This window comes from Sander vitreus, chromosome 11 (genome assembly GCF_031162955.1).
Source record: "Sander vitreus isolate 19-12246 chromosome 11, sanVit1, whole genome shotgun sequence".
In the NCBI taxonomy this organism is placed as follows: domain Eukaryota; kingdom Metazoa; phylum Chordata; class Actinopteri; order Perciformes; family Percidae; genus Sander; species Sander vitreus.
The window spans coordinates 27710526-27727406 of NC_135865.1; the positions used below are offsets into that span (position 1 = coordinate 27710526).

At 44.1% G+C, this 16881-nt stretch overlaps 1 protein-coding gene across 1 annotated transcript in view; it reads left to right on the forward strand.

Moving 5' to 3' along the window:
- Positions 1-16881, forward strand: part of plcl1 (phospholipase C like 1) — a 91940-nt gene that overhangs the window by 53578 nt on the left and 21481 nt on the right. The window contains exons 4-7 of the mRNA XM_078262622.1: positions 4688-4984; positions 6946-7337; positions 10148-11279; positions 11649-11825. Coding sequence (XP_078118748.1) covers positions 4688-4984; positions 6946-7337; positions 10148-11279; positions 11649-11825 — 1998 coding nt within the window. The remainder of the gene's footprint in view (positions 1-4687; positions 4985-6945; positions 7338-10147; positions 11280-11648; positions 11826-16881) is intronic.

The window sequence follows — 16881 nt, forward strand, 5'->3', positions numbered from 1 at the left end:
TGTATGCCTCGATGCAGAAGGTCCAAGGTTCGAGTCCGACCTGTGATGATTTTCCTGCATGTCATCCCCCTCTCTCTCCCCTTTCATATCTAGCTGTTCTTTCCATTAAAGGCTGAAATGCCCCCAAAAAAACATGTTCCCATTAGAGCTGTAACATTTCCCAATGTGCACAATTTGTCTCAGAAATAATTACGATTAACAATATAATTGTCTCTTTCAGTCAAAAATATTTTGTGATTTATTACTTCTTCAAACAAATTCAAGTTTTGAATGAATCCCAGGACACATCTTTCCATAATGTTAGGCCTACACATAACTTACACCAAAGCAGGAAGATGGCGCCAGTGTGTGAGGCGGGCCGTCAGCTGCTCCGACTGTTGTGTGTGTGTTTCTGTTGCTTCTAACACTTGTTGCACATACCGTCAACACTCTGATGGTGTATGATCGCCAAACGCTGCTAGATCTGAGAACCTCCGCCAAAAACCTTGTCAACTTTGATTGTTATGGACAAAAAACTCTGCCTCTCTTCCTGTCGGACATCCCGACATACCTCTGCCGCACTGCAGCGCCACTCCCGCGGCGAAAGTAGCACCGCCGCCGGGGTAAGCGTGGTGGCTGTCTCGTGAGGCTGAGGGCTGGGTTGGTACATCGTGATCGGGGTGGATGTGGAGCGGGGCCTCGCCTTTGTGCCTCTCGATGTTCGCTGGACCCATTCGCTGCCTGGTTGGTGCCGGTGGCGGTAGGGCTGCAAAATTAATTGTGATAATGATTTTTGGCTTCCCACGATCAAATTCACTTTTTTTTTTCCAAAGCTCCGTAAACCACTCTCTTAACACGTGCCTCCATGAGCCAATCAGAGTTGTTCCCTGCACCGCGCAGCTTAGTTCAGATGTAGACCGTCACAGAGGACAGAGGACAGAGTAACGTGAGGAACATTCCACAAGAGATAGCAGTCAGTCATAAGTCGTCACGAGGTTTACCAGTTTACCAGTAAACCCAACATTGTGTCCCGTCTGTGTTGTTTTTCCAGACAACAGCAGTGACCAGTGCTAGTTTGTGTCTTTTAGCTCATAGCTTTAGCGTCAGACTGTTGTACGTCCCGCTAATCCTCTACAGTGAAATACAGTCACACTACACCGTTTAGCTGTCAGCATTTTAGCCGTGTTTAATCCAGTTACTACCGTAGCTAACGGTAGGCTAACGTTAGCTGCTGTGTAACGTGTTATTAGTGTTTACTAGCGTGACATGCAGCGATGTTTCTGGTGCCTCTAACGTCTGTTTTGGAGCATCAGAGTGCAATGCAGACATTTAAGTGGCACCGTAATGAGGCACCGTAATCCGCGTTGCTATTTCGTCCGGTAGATACCGGGCACCGGTGCCCTATTGGCACCGGATTTTAACATGCGCCGTTAACGTGACCAGAAAATTGCGTTGCCTATATCTTCTCACGGGAAACGCGTATGTGTGGAAAGCGGTCGCACAACAACTTAAATGGCATACTCCTTCATAGTATCCTTCAACAAAGGAGGAATGTAGCACAATGTGGATGTGAAAGCAGTTATAATTAGCCTATGTGACAATAATTGTTTTGGTTAAAATCAACAAATAATCCTGATAATTAATCGTGATCAATATATTGATCAAAATAATCGTGATTATCATTTTGGCCATATTCGGACCCTGCTCTCCCACTCTGCAGATGTCGAGTTATTAACCCTTCCACTGCTGCTCACTTCTCCGCAGTTTTCAGCCAGATCTGCGTCATTCCCGAGTCTGTGTGTGAGGATACAGAGGCTCTTAACTTATGGTTTCTCGACACCTGTCAAACTGCTATAGACATTGCGGCTCCATTAAAGACCAGGCAGAAGAAAGCCAAATCAGAGCCTTGGCTGAATGAAACAACCCGCACTGCCAGACAGGATTGTCGAAGAGCTGAGCGAAAGTGGAAAAAAGGACAAATTGCAAGTGTCTTTTCAAATATTGAAGGATTGCTGGCATCATTACCAATCCACTGTGAAAGAGGCAAAAAGAAAATATTTTTCTGATATTGTTCTTCTAAACTGTTGTAAACCCCGTGTGTTGTTTAAAGTTATCAACTCGGCTCTAAATGCACCACAGACTGTAACTGAGGCCTCTCCTGCTGTGTGTGAGGATTTTCTTCACTACTTCATTGATAAAGTCACTTCTACCAGAGCACTTATTTCACCTTCTGCTTCTGATCCTTCAGTGTTTGTCCCCTGCCCTGCTGTGTACGACACGTTTAAGCCTGTGACCCTGCCTTTTTTGCAGGAGATTGTGGGTCATCTGAAGCCCTCGGGTTCTCCTGATGATACTGTCCCGCCTCGATTTTTTTAAGGAGGTTTTTCCCACTGTTGGGCCATCTTGTCTCACAGTTATTAATAGCAGTCTTTCCTCTGGAGTAGTCCCTGTAAATCTTAAACATGCAGTTGTGCTGCCTTTATTAAAAAACCTGGGCTGGATCCTACTATTTTGGCAAATTTTAGGCCTATCTCCAAATTGCCCTTCTTCTCTAAAATCGTAGAGAAGATTGTATATTCCCAGCTCATGGACTTTTTAAATGAACAAAATATTCTTGAAATTTTTCAATCTGGTTTTAAAACATTACACAGCACAGAATCAGCGCTTGTAAGAGTTTTTAATGATATCTTTTTAGCTACTGACTCTGGTCACTGTGTTATCCTTGTAATTTTAGATTTGACTGCAGCATTTGATACAGTGGACCATGACATCCTCATTGCTCGTTTGGAGCAGTGGGTGGGTGTCGGTGGCACAGCACTGGAATGGTTCAGGTCCTACCTGTCACATCGGACTTTCTTTGTCGGCCTTGTCTTATGACTCGGTGTCCTCCACTGCTCTTCTCTCATGTGGGGTCCCACAGGGCTCGGTGCTTGGCCCTCTTTTATTTTCTCTATATCTACTCCCACTTGGTTCCATTCTCAGGAAACATGGCATTTCTTTTCACTGCTATGCGGACGACAGCCAGATCTACGTCCCCCTCAAAAAGTCTGATTCTTACTATGTTAACCCACTGCTACAGTCTTTACATGACATTAAAGCTTAGATGTCTAAATTTTAATGAAGAAAAGACAGAAGTCATGGTCTTTGGTGGCTTGTCTGTGAACCCCCTCCCCCCCCAGTTGATCTGGGTTCTCGGGCACAGTATCGCAAGCCAATTGTGACAAATTTGGGGGTAAAAGTGGACTCAGACCTCAAATTTGACAGCCAGATTAAAGCTGTGGTGAAGTCTAGCTTTTCCAGTTAAGGCAGCTGGCAAAAACCAAACCAGTCCTTCGGAGACAACACTTTGAGACAGTAATCCACGCCTTTGTGACCACTCGGCTGGATTACTGTAATGCACTTTATATAGGGGCTAGTGGGTCCTCCATTTCTCGTCTTCAACTGGTACAAAATGCTGCTGCACGTCTTTTAACTGGCACACGCAAGTACGAGCACATTTCACCTATTTTAGCTTCACTCCACTGGTTGCCTGTCCATTTGAGGATTCATTTTAAAATTCTTTTATTTGTTTTTAAAGCCTTGAATGGCCTTGCCCCACCTTACCTCTCTGAGCTGCTGCACCCCTACACTCCCAGCCAATCTCTCATGTCAGCTGACCAGCTGCTCCTGATGGTGCCTAAAGCTAGGCTTAAGCTCAGAGGGGACAGAGCGTTTGCCGTTGCAGCTCCAAAACTTTGGAATGGACTGCCTCTGCACATTAGACAGGCCTCCTCTCTGTCTAATTTTAAAAATCTTCTTAAAACCCACCTCTTTTCTTTGGCTTTTTAACACCAGGTAGAGTGTTGATCTTATGTGTATACTTGCATATTTGTATTGTGTTTGTCATATTGTATTTTATTATTTCTGTTTTATCTTTTTGTGCAGCACTTTGGAAACCTTGTGTTTGTTAAAATCGTGCTATATAAATAAAGTGGATTGGATTATATCACTGTTACGTGACCCAGATAATGTAACGTTTTGCCCAACTAGGTGTTTTTTAAGCAGCAAAAAATAGTCATCACTATTGGCAAAACTCTATATATATATATATATATATATATATATATATATATAGTCATCAATGTTTCTTTACTTAAAATGTATCCCCCTTGTCATTTTTGTATAGGGACAAGTGCCAACAACTAACAATTTAAATAATAATAAAAATATATAGTTCTCCCCCCAAAAAAAGGTGGTAGGTGGTGATAGTGGGCAAAAAAGTTATTTAATCAGCGGGTTTGTCGGGCAGATTCTGTGCCAGAAACACAAGCAAGTTCAATTTCCCTGGCTTGAGGCAGCTACAGCCCAGGATGTTTGGAGTTGCTATGGCAACAAGTGACAGCTTTAGCTCAACTGTCCGACTAATAATCACTTACTGTATGTAATTACAATTTGGCACATCTAAACAAAATCCACAATTACCATCAACAGTCGCACCCCTTAGGACCTTAGCTAATGTTGGCAATTAATTGCGGGTAAAGAAAGAAACTGCAATTACGTAAAAGAAATTGCGATTAGACAATTATGTAATAATTGTTACAGGCCTAGTTACCATGTTAATGTTGTTTCATCCTTCTACAGTGAATAATCTTACAGTCATACAACCTGTCGGTGTTCCCATCCTTCCATCCTTCGACGCAGTAATGTCTTTCTCTGTCCCTCCCTGCAGTCTCTGGACTTGGTTGCACTGTCGGCAGACGTGGCCAACATCTGGGTGACAGGCCTTCGCTACCTGCTGGCCCACCCGTCAGTCATCGGGGGTGCTGGGGGAGGAGGTGGAGGGGGAATAGGGGGGCTGGGGGAAGGAGGGGGCGTGGCGGTAGATGGCACCCTGGGAGAGAAGATGAGGAGTGAGTGGCTGGCAGCCGAGTTCGCCCAGGTGGACGAAGACGGCTACGGCATCGTGTCAGAGGACGTGGCCGTCGCCACCATCTGTAAACTCTGCCCCGGTATCAAGGAAGCCAAGGTGAGGGGGGGGGGGGCATTTAAAATCATACACCTTAATGCATACGCTACATGCACATGGGAGCAAAATGATGTAACTGTGGCCAGAGAAACTGGTTTGCTGGTTGCATTTCAGTTTCAAATATGAAGCTGTACACCACCAGTTGCAAAAACACATTTCTGTATAATTATTTTACTTTTTGGCTTCACTCCAACAAAATCATTCCCATCATGCTCATCATTTTCAACCTGGACTCTATTTTCCTATGTTTTTGTGTGTAAGTGACTGATAGGAACAACAATCTTTGAAATTGGTCCAGTATTAATCGTGAACACTGTAACCGGCAGCCACAGACCTGGCTGCAAAGTAACCCTATGGGGCAAATGTTCAGCGTCAGTTTGGTCCACTAAAAGAGATTTTTGTTTTGCCACTAAAATGCTCAGATTGTTATTCTAAGTGTCTGACAACATTATGGAAAGGATCCCTTCAGAGATAAACGTTTAAAACCTCTTTGAGATCTTTCTGTTTAACCAGAAACAGCTCTGAGGTCGCTAGCGCTAAACCCACTAGACTCCATTTAAAAAAACAATACTTTTAGTGTGTATATAATTAACATATTTTCACATGTTAATTGGTAAACTATGTGTTCATTTCAACCAGAACTAGAGTTTTGATGGATGGAAAAGTGGAAAGACGAACCAAAACGGCTTTTCATAGTTTTAGTTAGTTTCTGTCGACATTGAATAAAGTGTATTTTACGATGCTAAAATGACTGTTTATTTACATGGAGTCTGGTGGGTTTAGCGAACGCAATTTCGCAGATGTTTTTATGTTTAAAAAAAGGATCTTACTCTTTAACAGAAAGGTCGACCTCCTTAGAAATCCTTTCCATAATGTTGTCAGACACTTAGAATATTAATCTGAGCCTGTCAGTGGCAAAAACAGCACTTTTGTGGAGGTAAATACAAGCTGCACAATTGCCCTATTAACTTATATTGTAGCTTGTTTCTCCGCTGCCAACTGCATCGATCTCGCTTAATACTGGACCAATGTCAGATTGTTGTTCCCATCAGTCACTTAGACACTAAAACACAGGAACATAGGGTAGAAGAAGTGCAGATACACACAGGTCTGTTACCTCAGTCACTTTCCTCCTCCTGTTTCACGTGCTGCATGAATAAAGTGAGCTTTGTTACCCTGGAAACAGAGAGAGAGAGCATATATGTCTGTATTGGGTCAGACAGGTGACATGACTGCCGAATATCCACAGACACATTGTACCGAGATGATATCGGAGAGGGAAGATTATTGCAAGCACGGGCTGAGCACAGAACAAGATGAAACGATAGAGGAGGAAGCAGATAACTAAAGCTTAATCAAGTCTCAGTGAATGAACCAGGCTAACTAATTACCACACTTCATCTCTCGCTCAATCAGGGGTGGAATGTAACTAAGTACATTTAAAATGTTGAGGTACTTTACTTGAGTCTTTTCTTTTCATGCCACTTTCTACTTCCACTCCGCTACATTTCAGAGAGAAATATTGTACTTTTTACTCCTCTACATTCATCTGACAGCTTTAGTTACTTTACACATTAAGATTTTTTTTTTTTACACATAACACATCATAGTTTATGATGTCGTATTATAAATTAAACTACCCGACAATATACAGGCCTACAAGTCCAGCTGAAATGATTAGACCGTTAAACACTTAGTTGATTGACAGAACTGTTTGGATCGTTTTCAGTTTCTAAAATGTGAGGTTTTTTTGCTGCATTGAGTACTCTTACTTGTAATATGTTAAGTACACTTTCCTGATGATACGTAAATACTTTTACTTAAGTTACATTTTCAATGCAGGACTTTTACTTGTAACAGAGTATTTTTACAGTGTGGTATTAGTACTTTTACTTAAGTAAAGGGTCTGAATACATCTTCCACCGCTGTGCACAATAAACCTTCCTTTTCTCTTCCCACAGGTGCGTCTGCGTTTTAAGGAGATCCAGCGCAGCAAGGAGAAGCTGACCTCCCACGTGACCCGCGAGGAGTTCCACGAGGCCTTCTGCGAGCTCTGCACCCGGCCCGACGTCTACTTCCTGTTGGTGCAACTGTCCAAGGACCGCGAGTGTCTGGACCCTCAGGACCTGCGCCTCTTCCTGGAGACGGAGCAGGGTTTGTCTCTGGCGACCACCGAAGGCTGCTGGGAAATCCTGAGGCGCTACGAGCCCTCGGCCCAGGGCAGGGAGAGGGGGCTGCTGGGTCTGGATGGATTCGCCCGCTACCTGCAGTCTCCGGAGTGCCAGCTGCTCGACCCGGAGCACCTGGGGGTCTGTCAGGACATGAACATGCCTCTGTCCCACTACTACATCAGGTGCGTGTGTGGTGATTTACAGACTCAATCAGAATCAGAAAAGATTTTTTGCCAGGTAACTAGCACATACTAGAAAATGATTATGGTTTGGTGCGTACATACTGTATAAACATATTTAAACATGATTATGAAAAAATATATATACATATAGAAACAAATAACACATAGCTATAACTGAATAACATTTAGAAAGAAAAAAGAGGCTGCATGTTTTAGTGTAGGATGTGCAAAAAATATTTCAGGGATGTGCAAAGTTCAGATAAGACAAAATAAGATAAAATAAGATAAGATAGACTTAATGGATCCCATAGTCTATTCCGCCAGATGTCCTTCTTTTCGGCCGGATGTCCGTTACCTTCCACTTTCTTAGTGTTGGCGTTCTAACCTCCGGTGGATTTCTGAGGACTATGGTTAACTGCTCCTCAGATCTCTGCAGGGTAAATCCAGACAGCTAGCTAGACTATCTGTCCAATCTGAGTTTTCTGTTGCACGACTAAAACTACTTTTGAACGTACACGTTCCACCAAAACAAGTTCCTTCCAGAGGCTATTTTGCAGAGGGACCGCGGCTCCTTCCGGAACTTAGCACCACCCAAGACGATTGTGATTGGTTTAAAGAAATGCCAATAAACCAGAGCACGTTTTCATCCTATCCCAGAATGCTGTGTGGACTAGCCAGACCCTCCTCCACAGCGCTGTGGAGGAAGGTCTGGCAAAGCGAGACTAAGGATCTAAGGAAGAAGTAAAAAGTTTCTTTTTCAATAAGAAGAGAGTAATAATGGTAATATGTACAGTACAGACACTTCTTGTATTTACAGGTGGGGAGAATATATATACAGATAAATGTACAGATGAATATGAAACGGCATATGGCACAGGTCCTTATTATTTACAGTTAATCTGTTTAATAATTGGAGCACATGAGTCCAGTCTTTAGCCACATGATTCCACTGTTTGGAAATCTCTTTATCAGCTGAATATTTCTGAATTAATTCACTCAACGGTTCCTTTCTGGTCTACTCCTCTGCCAGATGGTTCTGCTTACTCACTGCACTCTGCATGCCACCAAAACAAACATTTGAGAAAAATATGCACATCATTAAATGGGACATATTGTGCCAGAATTACATTCTATATATTAGGTCATAGTGTGTGTACAGTGTTAAAATTGCCTTTTAAGGTTGGGAAAAGGGAGGGCGGTCTTATATTTTGTATATTATATTCTGATTAGAGCTGCAAAGATAATTCGGTTTAAGTCCTTTTTTTATAAAGAAAAAGTATGAATTCTCTAATTCCAGCTTCTTGAATGTGAATATTTTCTAGTTTCTTCTCTCCTCTGTCAACTGAATATCTTTCAGTTGTGGGAAACACCGATCGACATTTTTCACCATTTTCTGACATTTTATAGACCAACAATTAATCGAGAAAATAATCAACAGGTTAATCGACAATGAAAAGTAATTGTAAGTTGAAGCCCTAATTGTGATTCTGTGTTATCTATAGTTTCAATAAAGAGATGTTAAAATGTTATTTTTAGGCAGGTATTAGTCAGTGATTATTTATCAGTTTTTTTTTGTGCCAGTACATATTTCGTCTAGCCTGACAAGCCAGACCCACATCCAGATGTTGGGTCTGGGAACTCACCATTGGCAGGGCTCAATCCGAGGGGCGGGATAAATGGGATAAATGGTCTTTCAAATTCTCTCTGCATGCAATAGGATAGAACTACAACCAGGCAGAGCAACGAAGAAGGTAGCAGAGCTAGTTGATTAAGTCTTCCAGAGTCGCGGCCGAAACAGATTCCAAAGACCGCTGTTCGCCAGCAGCAGCAGCCATCTTCTTTGTTTTGAAGTAGCAGGGAATTCACGCGGAACCATCGCAACTCTGCCGTCCTTATGTTAAGCCCGCCCAACGACGCTATACACGATGTGATTGGCCTGACTAGAATTAGGTTTTTCCAGCTCGCAAGCCAACGGAGAGTTACCAGACTGACCCTGGCAGCAAATTACATTTGCTGCTGCTAGGGTGCGTCTAGATTTCTAGGCTATATTTCGTCCTCTTCTCTAACATTTCACAAGATATTTTCAGCTGTCACTAAATATTATTAATACTATAAAACCTCATTTAGAATCAGGACATTATTTGGAGTAGGGCTGTGCAATTAATTACAATTTAGGCTCCTTACAAAAAACGATTATTCTGCACATCACGTTTTGTCTCGTGTTCTGAAGGAGAAAAGTATGAAGGGGAATTTCACAGTTCAAGGTGTTTTTACTCTTGATTTGTTTAACTGTTTCACTGTTTTTTTTAACTTTAGTAATTGCAACATCTTTTCAAAAGTCAACGAGTAATCGTGTTAAATAATCGGGATTATGCCTTTTTTCCTAATTTGAGCAGGCCTAGTTTGGAGTAATGATGTCTAATGTAGTAATTGCCTCAATAGTATCGAGTATCGAAAAATGCCTCCTCATGCAATACCCAATTTCAATACCTAAGGAGTAAATGTCATCAGCGACAGTGAGCCAATCAGCACGCAGCATGCTTCTACCAAGATCTAATAATGTTTGTGATTGGATGTCTAACGTTACACATCGAAGAGGCAGGTGGGGAAAACCCTACATTACACAGAGACGGGGCTCACGAAGTACAAGCTGAAATCTAAAAATAAAGATTTGTGCCGTAATGTGTAAGGTTGTAATTTATTTTTGTTTAATACATTTTTTTTTTTAGCGAATTCACAGTATCGGTATCGGTACCGGAAATGTTTGAACAATACCCATCCCTAATGATGTAATGCTTTTGCTTCCTCAGCACCTCGTACCGCTCCTACCTGCTGGAGGATCAGGTCCACGGCCGGGCGGACCTCGGAGGCTTGATCAAGGCTCTGCAGTCGGGCTGTCGGTGCGTGGAGCTGGGAGTGACTGACGGCCCGGAGGGGGAGCCTCTCCTCGGGGTCGACTACGGGCCGGACATCCCCCGCCAACACCACCACCACCACCACCACCATCATCACCACCACCATGCGCCTGTCACTATCCGCTCTGCTCTGGAGGTGGTCAATAAGTACGCCTTCCTGACCTCTCAGTACCCGCTCCTGCTGTACCTGTGTCAGCGTTGCTCTCCGGGCCAGCAGCGCACCATGGCACAGCACCTGAAGAAAGTGTTTGGCAGCCATCTTTACACCCCAGAGTCCCTCCCTTTCAGCCTTGGCGGGCGTGCAACAACCTTACCCTCCCCTGAGCAGTTGAAAGGACGCATCCTGATAGTGGGGAAGAAGCTCTCTCCGGAGCAGGACGGCTCCGACGGGGAGATATCGGAGGAGGATGAGGAGATAGGGGGAGGCGGGCCTCTGGCGGGGAGGCGAATGACCATCCCTGGTGAGGAAGAACTGGGTGTGGTCTTGGTGGTGCCTCCACCCTCACAACCCAGGAAGCTGCGCCTCCACAAGGAGCTGTCGGACTTGGTGGCCATCGCTCGCACGGGCAGCCGCAGCTTCTACGCGCAGAGAGCCAGCCACAGGCAGGCTCAGCAGCACTCGCCCCCCAGCAGCCCCTCCTCTCCCAGCACGCCGATGCTTCCCGAGCCGCCCTATTGGACGCTGTGCTCGCTGGGCGAGGGAGAGGCCGGCCGGCTGACCACTGAGAGCCCAGAGGACCTGGTGATGTTCACCAAGCGCACCCTGACCAGGGTACGGCCCAGTTCGGTGCGTCTGGACTCCAGTAACCCCAACCCACAGGGATACTGGAAAGGAGGGGTCCAGCTGGTGGGTTTGAACCAGCAGACCCCCGGCGCCATGCTGGACCTTCACAGAGGCCGCTTCTCACAGAACGGGGGGTGCGGTTACGTTCTCCGACCGGCTGTGATGAGGGACGAGGTGTCGTATTTCAGCGCTCATACGCAGGGCTGCGTGCCAGGAGTGCCAGCACAAACTCTACGGATCAAGGTCCAGATGTTGTATTCATGTTTCTGTTGTGTTTTGTAGCATTCAGTCTTTCATGAATGCCTGGCCCACACTAACACTTAACAGATGCTGAAAATGTGAGAGACCCCACACATAACAACATAAAGAATAATAATGATACATTTAACAGTGTTGTTCCTATTGTGTGTGAAGAGCAACGATTTGGCCAGAACAGCACACCACACACTAACCGATTCCACAAACAAACCAGACCCGTAGACAGGGGAGGGGTTTGGGTGGTTCGAAACATTTGATTTTGAGTGTGTTTTCCTGCAATATTCTTATTTTCTTCGCTCAAATATCAACTAAGTCATGAATGTGACATCAACTGCTTTGTGTTGGACTGTGCAGGTGATCAGTGCCCATAACCTGCCCAAGCCTCTGGGATCGGGCTCTAAGGGAGAGGTCATCGACCCGTACGTGGTCCTGGAGCTGCATGGCGTTCCAGCTGACTGTGCTGAACAGCGGACCCGCACTGCTGCTCAGAACCAGGACGACCCGTTGTTTGATGAGACCTTTGAGTTTCAGGTAAGGCCTGTTACAGCTGCGCTAGTCTATATCGACGATGTTTCATTTCCGGGATTGCTCCGGTGCCGCTGGCAATTCCGCCGGACGTCCGTCTTTTCATCCGGATGTCCGTTACCTTCCGCTTTCTTTGTGTTGCGTTTTAAACTCTGGTTGATTTCTTGAGGACTAAGGTTAACTGCTCCTCAGATCTCTGCAAGGTTAGTCTCACATTGCCAGACCTTCCTCCACAGCTCTGCGGAGGAAGGTCTGGTCCAGGTCTAGTCCACACAGCATTCCGGGATGGGAGAAAGACGTGCTCTGGTTTATTGGCATTTCTTTAAACCAATCACAATCGTCTTGGGCGTTGCTAAGCGCCGGACGGAGCCACAGTGCAGCTGCAAAATAGCCTCGGGAAGGAACTTGTTTTGGTGGAACGTGTGTACATTCAAAGGTTGTTTTTAGTCGTGCAACAGAAAACTCAGATTGGACAGATAGTCTAGCTAGCTGTCTGGATTTACCCTGCAGAGATCTGAGGAGCAGTTAACCATAGTCCTCAGAAATACACCGGAGGTTAGAACGCCAACACAAAGGAAGGGGACGGACATCCGGCCGAAAAGAGTATCATCCAGGAAGTGGAACATCGTGGATATAGACTACTGCAAGGAAAAACAAACTGAAGTATGGCACCCCACGGTACAAGCATGTGTAGGGCATGACGCAGCCTTAATACATCATTATTAGGAGGAATGTATTATTGGTAGGTGGATTTAGGTTAGGCTTCAGTAATTGCGAGTCACATTAATTCCTCTCATCCTCTTTAAAAGAAGCAAACGTTTTCCTAATGGGCCAGGAGGAGACTGCAGGCGGGCAAGCGCCCCTAAATGTTATTATACACTACTGCATAACCTGAAATATGAAAATACAGCATTACAAATCAACTTAAAAGGGCAGAGCAAGCTTTATGCGCTTATGTTTCGAGAATGATATCTTTGCAGTTAGTAAGCATTTAAAAGGTTGCATTCAGTTAGATATTTTTGGGCTGTGCACACAATCATGTCCATGCAGCAAAGACGGAGAATAGTCTGTTTAAGCTTTTTACATAACTGCATGACGGCTCCTCGTAATAATCCTGTTTACAGGAGCAAAAATGTGATTTTCATTTTCTAGAGAAAATTGTTTATTTAGTGAATTTCTTATAGAAAAAAAAAATTGATGCTTTCTGAGGTCCCAGATCAGTGATGATTACACTGTATAGTTAGGAATAATCCATTAATCTAACCCAGTGCAGACTTTGCTTTTATTGCACAAAATTGTGTTTTAATGTACATTTAAAAGTGTACTAGATTAAAGATTTATGGGAAAGCGGAAGAGGAGAAATGTCAACAACATAAAAGTGGTAATAAAAATGTGATTTTGGAGAGGTCTGTGTCTGCTCTTCTGTCGGCTTTGCACCTGCATGAAAACAGAGCTCAGAGTGCTCAATTGAAGGGGGGCTCAAGCCCATCATGATTTCAAATCAGGTGCTTCCATGAATACACTTATGTCTGCAGTGAATGTATTATAGGAGACATGATTTGATGAGTGCTGTGTTGCTGATTTGAGTCCTGTACCAGTGTGGCTGAGCCATCATGACAAGCCGTCACAACTGATATGGCATGTTCTCTGTGGACACATAGTGTGTGTCTGGGTGTGTGTCTGGGTGTGTGTGTGTGTGTGTGTGTGTGTGTGTGTGTTGTCAACATGTACCTGCAAACAAGTTGTGTGCAACCTGTAATCCAAAACCATATTTGACTGTATGCATTCAATCTTTGGTAGGAGACAGACATTGATGTCACCCTTATACCTTTCCCTGCACCAGTGTTATGGTGATGAAGTTACCCTCTTGCATACTTGAGTTTTATTAGAGAGAGAGAGAGAGAGAGAGAGAGATTTTAGCCCTGAATTGGTCGCCTTTGACAGAGTTTCGGTTTGAGGTCACGGCGCCTGATTAATTGCCATCGGTTGGATTTCTGGCATGTCAGAAATGTTGGTCAGCTGTCTTATAGTTTGAGCAGTTCCCTGGTCCAAATTCCCACATGGCTGCTGTCAAAAGATCTGTTCTAAACTGTAGCGAGCTTGTTGTAATATTTCTGGTGGAGTATTTTGCATGCTGCGGTTAAATAAACGGAGACTGCTGTGATATCAAATTGAACTTCGCTGTAGGACAGACCCGGATGATGGCTGGAACAGCATCTTCCAGCCATCTGCAGCTCCATATTTTTTTAATTCTTACTTTCTGTAATGCTACTTAAATTATGCTGTCTTTCTGTCATCATTATTGAGGGCGCTGTTGTTTTGTTTGAATACATTTTGTAGGAATTGTCACAGGACAAAACTGACCAGGAGTTCTGCGCTAATGTTCAGTGTGTGTGTGAGCATAAGCGAGCATTGCAGGTTCTGCCATGTGAGATTTAAAGAGAGAGTTCAGATCTTTTAAAGTGTGGTTGTGTGAGCTACTTCTCCATAGTCCGTGTGTTAGCTACAGTAGATGGCGGTCGACATGACCCCCAGTTTGGAGAAGCAGACAGGAGTACCGACACGGGAAACTAAGCAACGTACTGCTGTGGACATTTTTTCTGGGATTTGGGGAGTTATTTTGTGTCTCTGGTGCTTCCACACGCATACAAACTTGGAAAAAAACAAACATCCATGCTGTTTTGAGTGAGATACGGTTTCTGAATGTGTCCTGCCTTCAGTCTCCGGGTGAGCTGGTCAAAATCGGCACGGCTTTTTACGTCACTAGCCGAAACGAGGTGGCTAACCGCTAGCATGCTACAAAAGATCTACAAAAGAACTACTTCCGTGTCCCTGTTCTGCAGGTATTCCACGCAAAGTTGGAAGTGCGCCCTCGTTTAGAAGAAGTCTCCCAGCTAATCCTGCCTTGTACTACTGAAGTTGGAGAAACAAACAGCATGTGGAACTGACAACAAAGATGTTACAGCAGTGAGAGGTCTCACTCTGTAGCTAAAACAGAGACCTGAACACAGGGTGAAAAGAGGAGCTGCAGCAATGTGCAGTACAACAAAAATATGGTGCTTTTTGAAAATTAAACCATGTAAACCTATTCTGGTACAACCTCTAAATACAATTATGAACCTGAAAATGAGCATAATATACCACACTGGCAGGGAGACGGAATTTCTAAACTGCACTTTCTGTCCGTGATGACTCAGGTCATACCTCAGAAACAGTATGTCGGTAAGTAAGTTTAGTGGTTTTGAAACCGTAACTCTTTCAAAACCGCCGTATACCTTGAAAACGGTAACCGGCCCATGCCTAGCTGCTGCCCCCGGCCACAGCAGTACATTGCTTAGCTTCCGTGTCCTGCCTGCTTCTCCAACTGTAGGCTGGATGGATAAGTACCTCAGACCACCCCACTTAAAAATATCCAAACTATCCCTCAGCGCAGTGTCTGCCCAGCTTTAGTGAGGAGTAAGGGCTCCTGTACACTGCCTGTGTGGCGTGAGCGTGGCGTGGTTGCGTGTCAGTTGCGTCTTTTTCGGTCTTTGCACACCAGAAACGTTTCTGCTGCTGCTAGCCTTGTCTGTACACATGTATGTTTCCCATTGATAAAATGAAATAACAGCGTGTTCATAAATATATACTGATTTGATTACAGCAGAGACAACGTCGGCAGTATTGACGGTAAAATAGGCTACAGAATATTTCGTTCTGTATTCTGTGTTCTGACAGGTGCAATATTTGAAAATAGATAATTATTTATTATAATTGTTTTTAAATTACATTTATAGCTGCATTTATGTCAAAACCTAGAGACTTTCAAACATCAAAATGTCATTTATTAAATGTATTTGTGTCAAAATGACATATAAACATCTTTTCGTATTCTATTTTGCCTGGAAATGCTTCCAACACGCTTGTGTGAAAAATAGGCGTTGGTTCTATTTCTAGCATGCACACATTTTTTGGCGTGCCTGAGACATGCGTGTCACACAGGCAGTGTGCAAGCTCTAACCTGTTAACATGGGAGCCGAAATAAAAACGGACACGCCACGAAGCTGACACGCTCACGCCACGCAGGCAGTGTGCAGGAGCCCTAAGTCTTTGGCTCTGCCCGTCTCATTGGACTGGTGGATTGTAAGTAAAAGCCGAGTGTTGAAACTGGAGGGCTGTGTCGAGGCACAGTCAAGGTTATACTGTTAGTGTGTGTATCAGCCTGTTGAAGCATGCTCTCATATCTTAATCACTTGTCCTCCAGGCTTTGACACAGTGGCCAGGCTCAGACACTGGGCAGCCACATCAGCACACACTTCCTTACCACACACAGGGCAGTTTATCTTCCTTCCCCCTGGTGAAAACCACTGTCTGAGCTGTCTGCACTCTTAAAACACATTGTGTGCAATATGGGTGGGACTGTGTGTTAAAAATTTTATAAAATGCATCAGGGAACTAGAAATTGGATCATAATGGATTATGTAGTTCTAATCACTTGTCTCCCAAACAGTTTTGCTTGATATGCAGTTCATTAAAGGGCAACTCCACCGATTTTACACATCAGAGTCTGTTTACAGATCTTGTAGAGTTCTATTGCGTATGTGAAAAAGGTTGAAAAAAGCCTTTTGTGGCTTTAAAAGGAAGCTGTGTGAACTGAACAAATCAAATCTGGCCACATATAAAAAGTAAAATAAGTAAAATAAGCCACACTAACAAAATAAGTGTGGAAGTGTTACAGGAGTGCAACGCTAAATTGGCAGAGTACTCTTTTATATGCCAGACGATGCACTTAAATTACAATACATTAACATTTGAACTGTCATGGTCTCAGCTGCTGTCTGTCTACAAGCTAGGGATGCAAGATATATCGACTCAATATCATTATCGCAATATATCGAAAGTGTTGCGAGTATGTATGTATGTAAGTATGTAAGTGTTTATTTTGTGGAGCGCTGTGTCCCGTCCGTTGGCTGTGTGGCTTAGTTGTGTTTGATTTAGAGCCCACTTGAAACGCTGTAATGGTCATCATTTCATTGGCCAGTTACCGTGCCACTTGTTAGTGCACGTCAGCGCACGGGTCCAC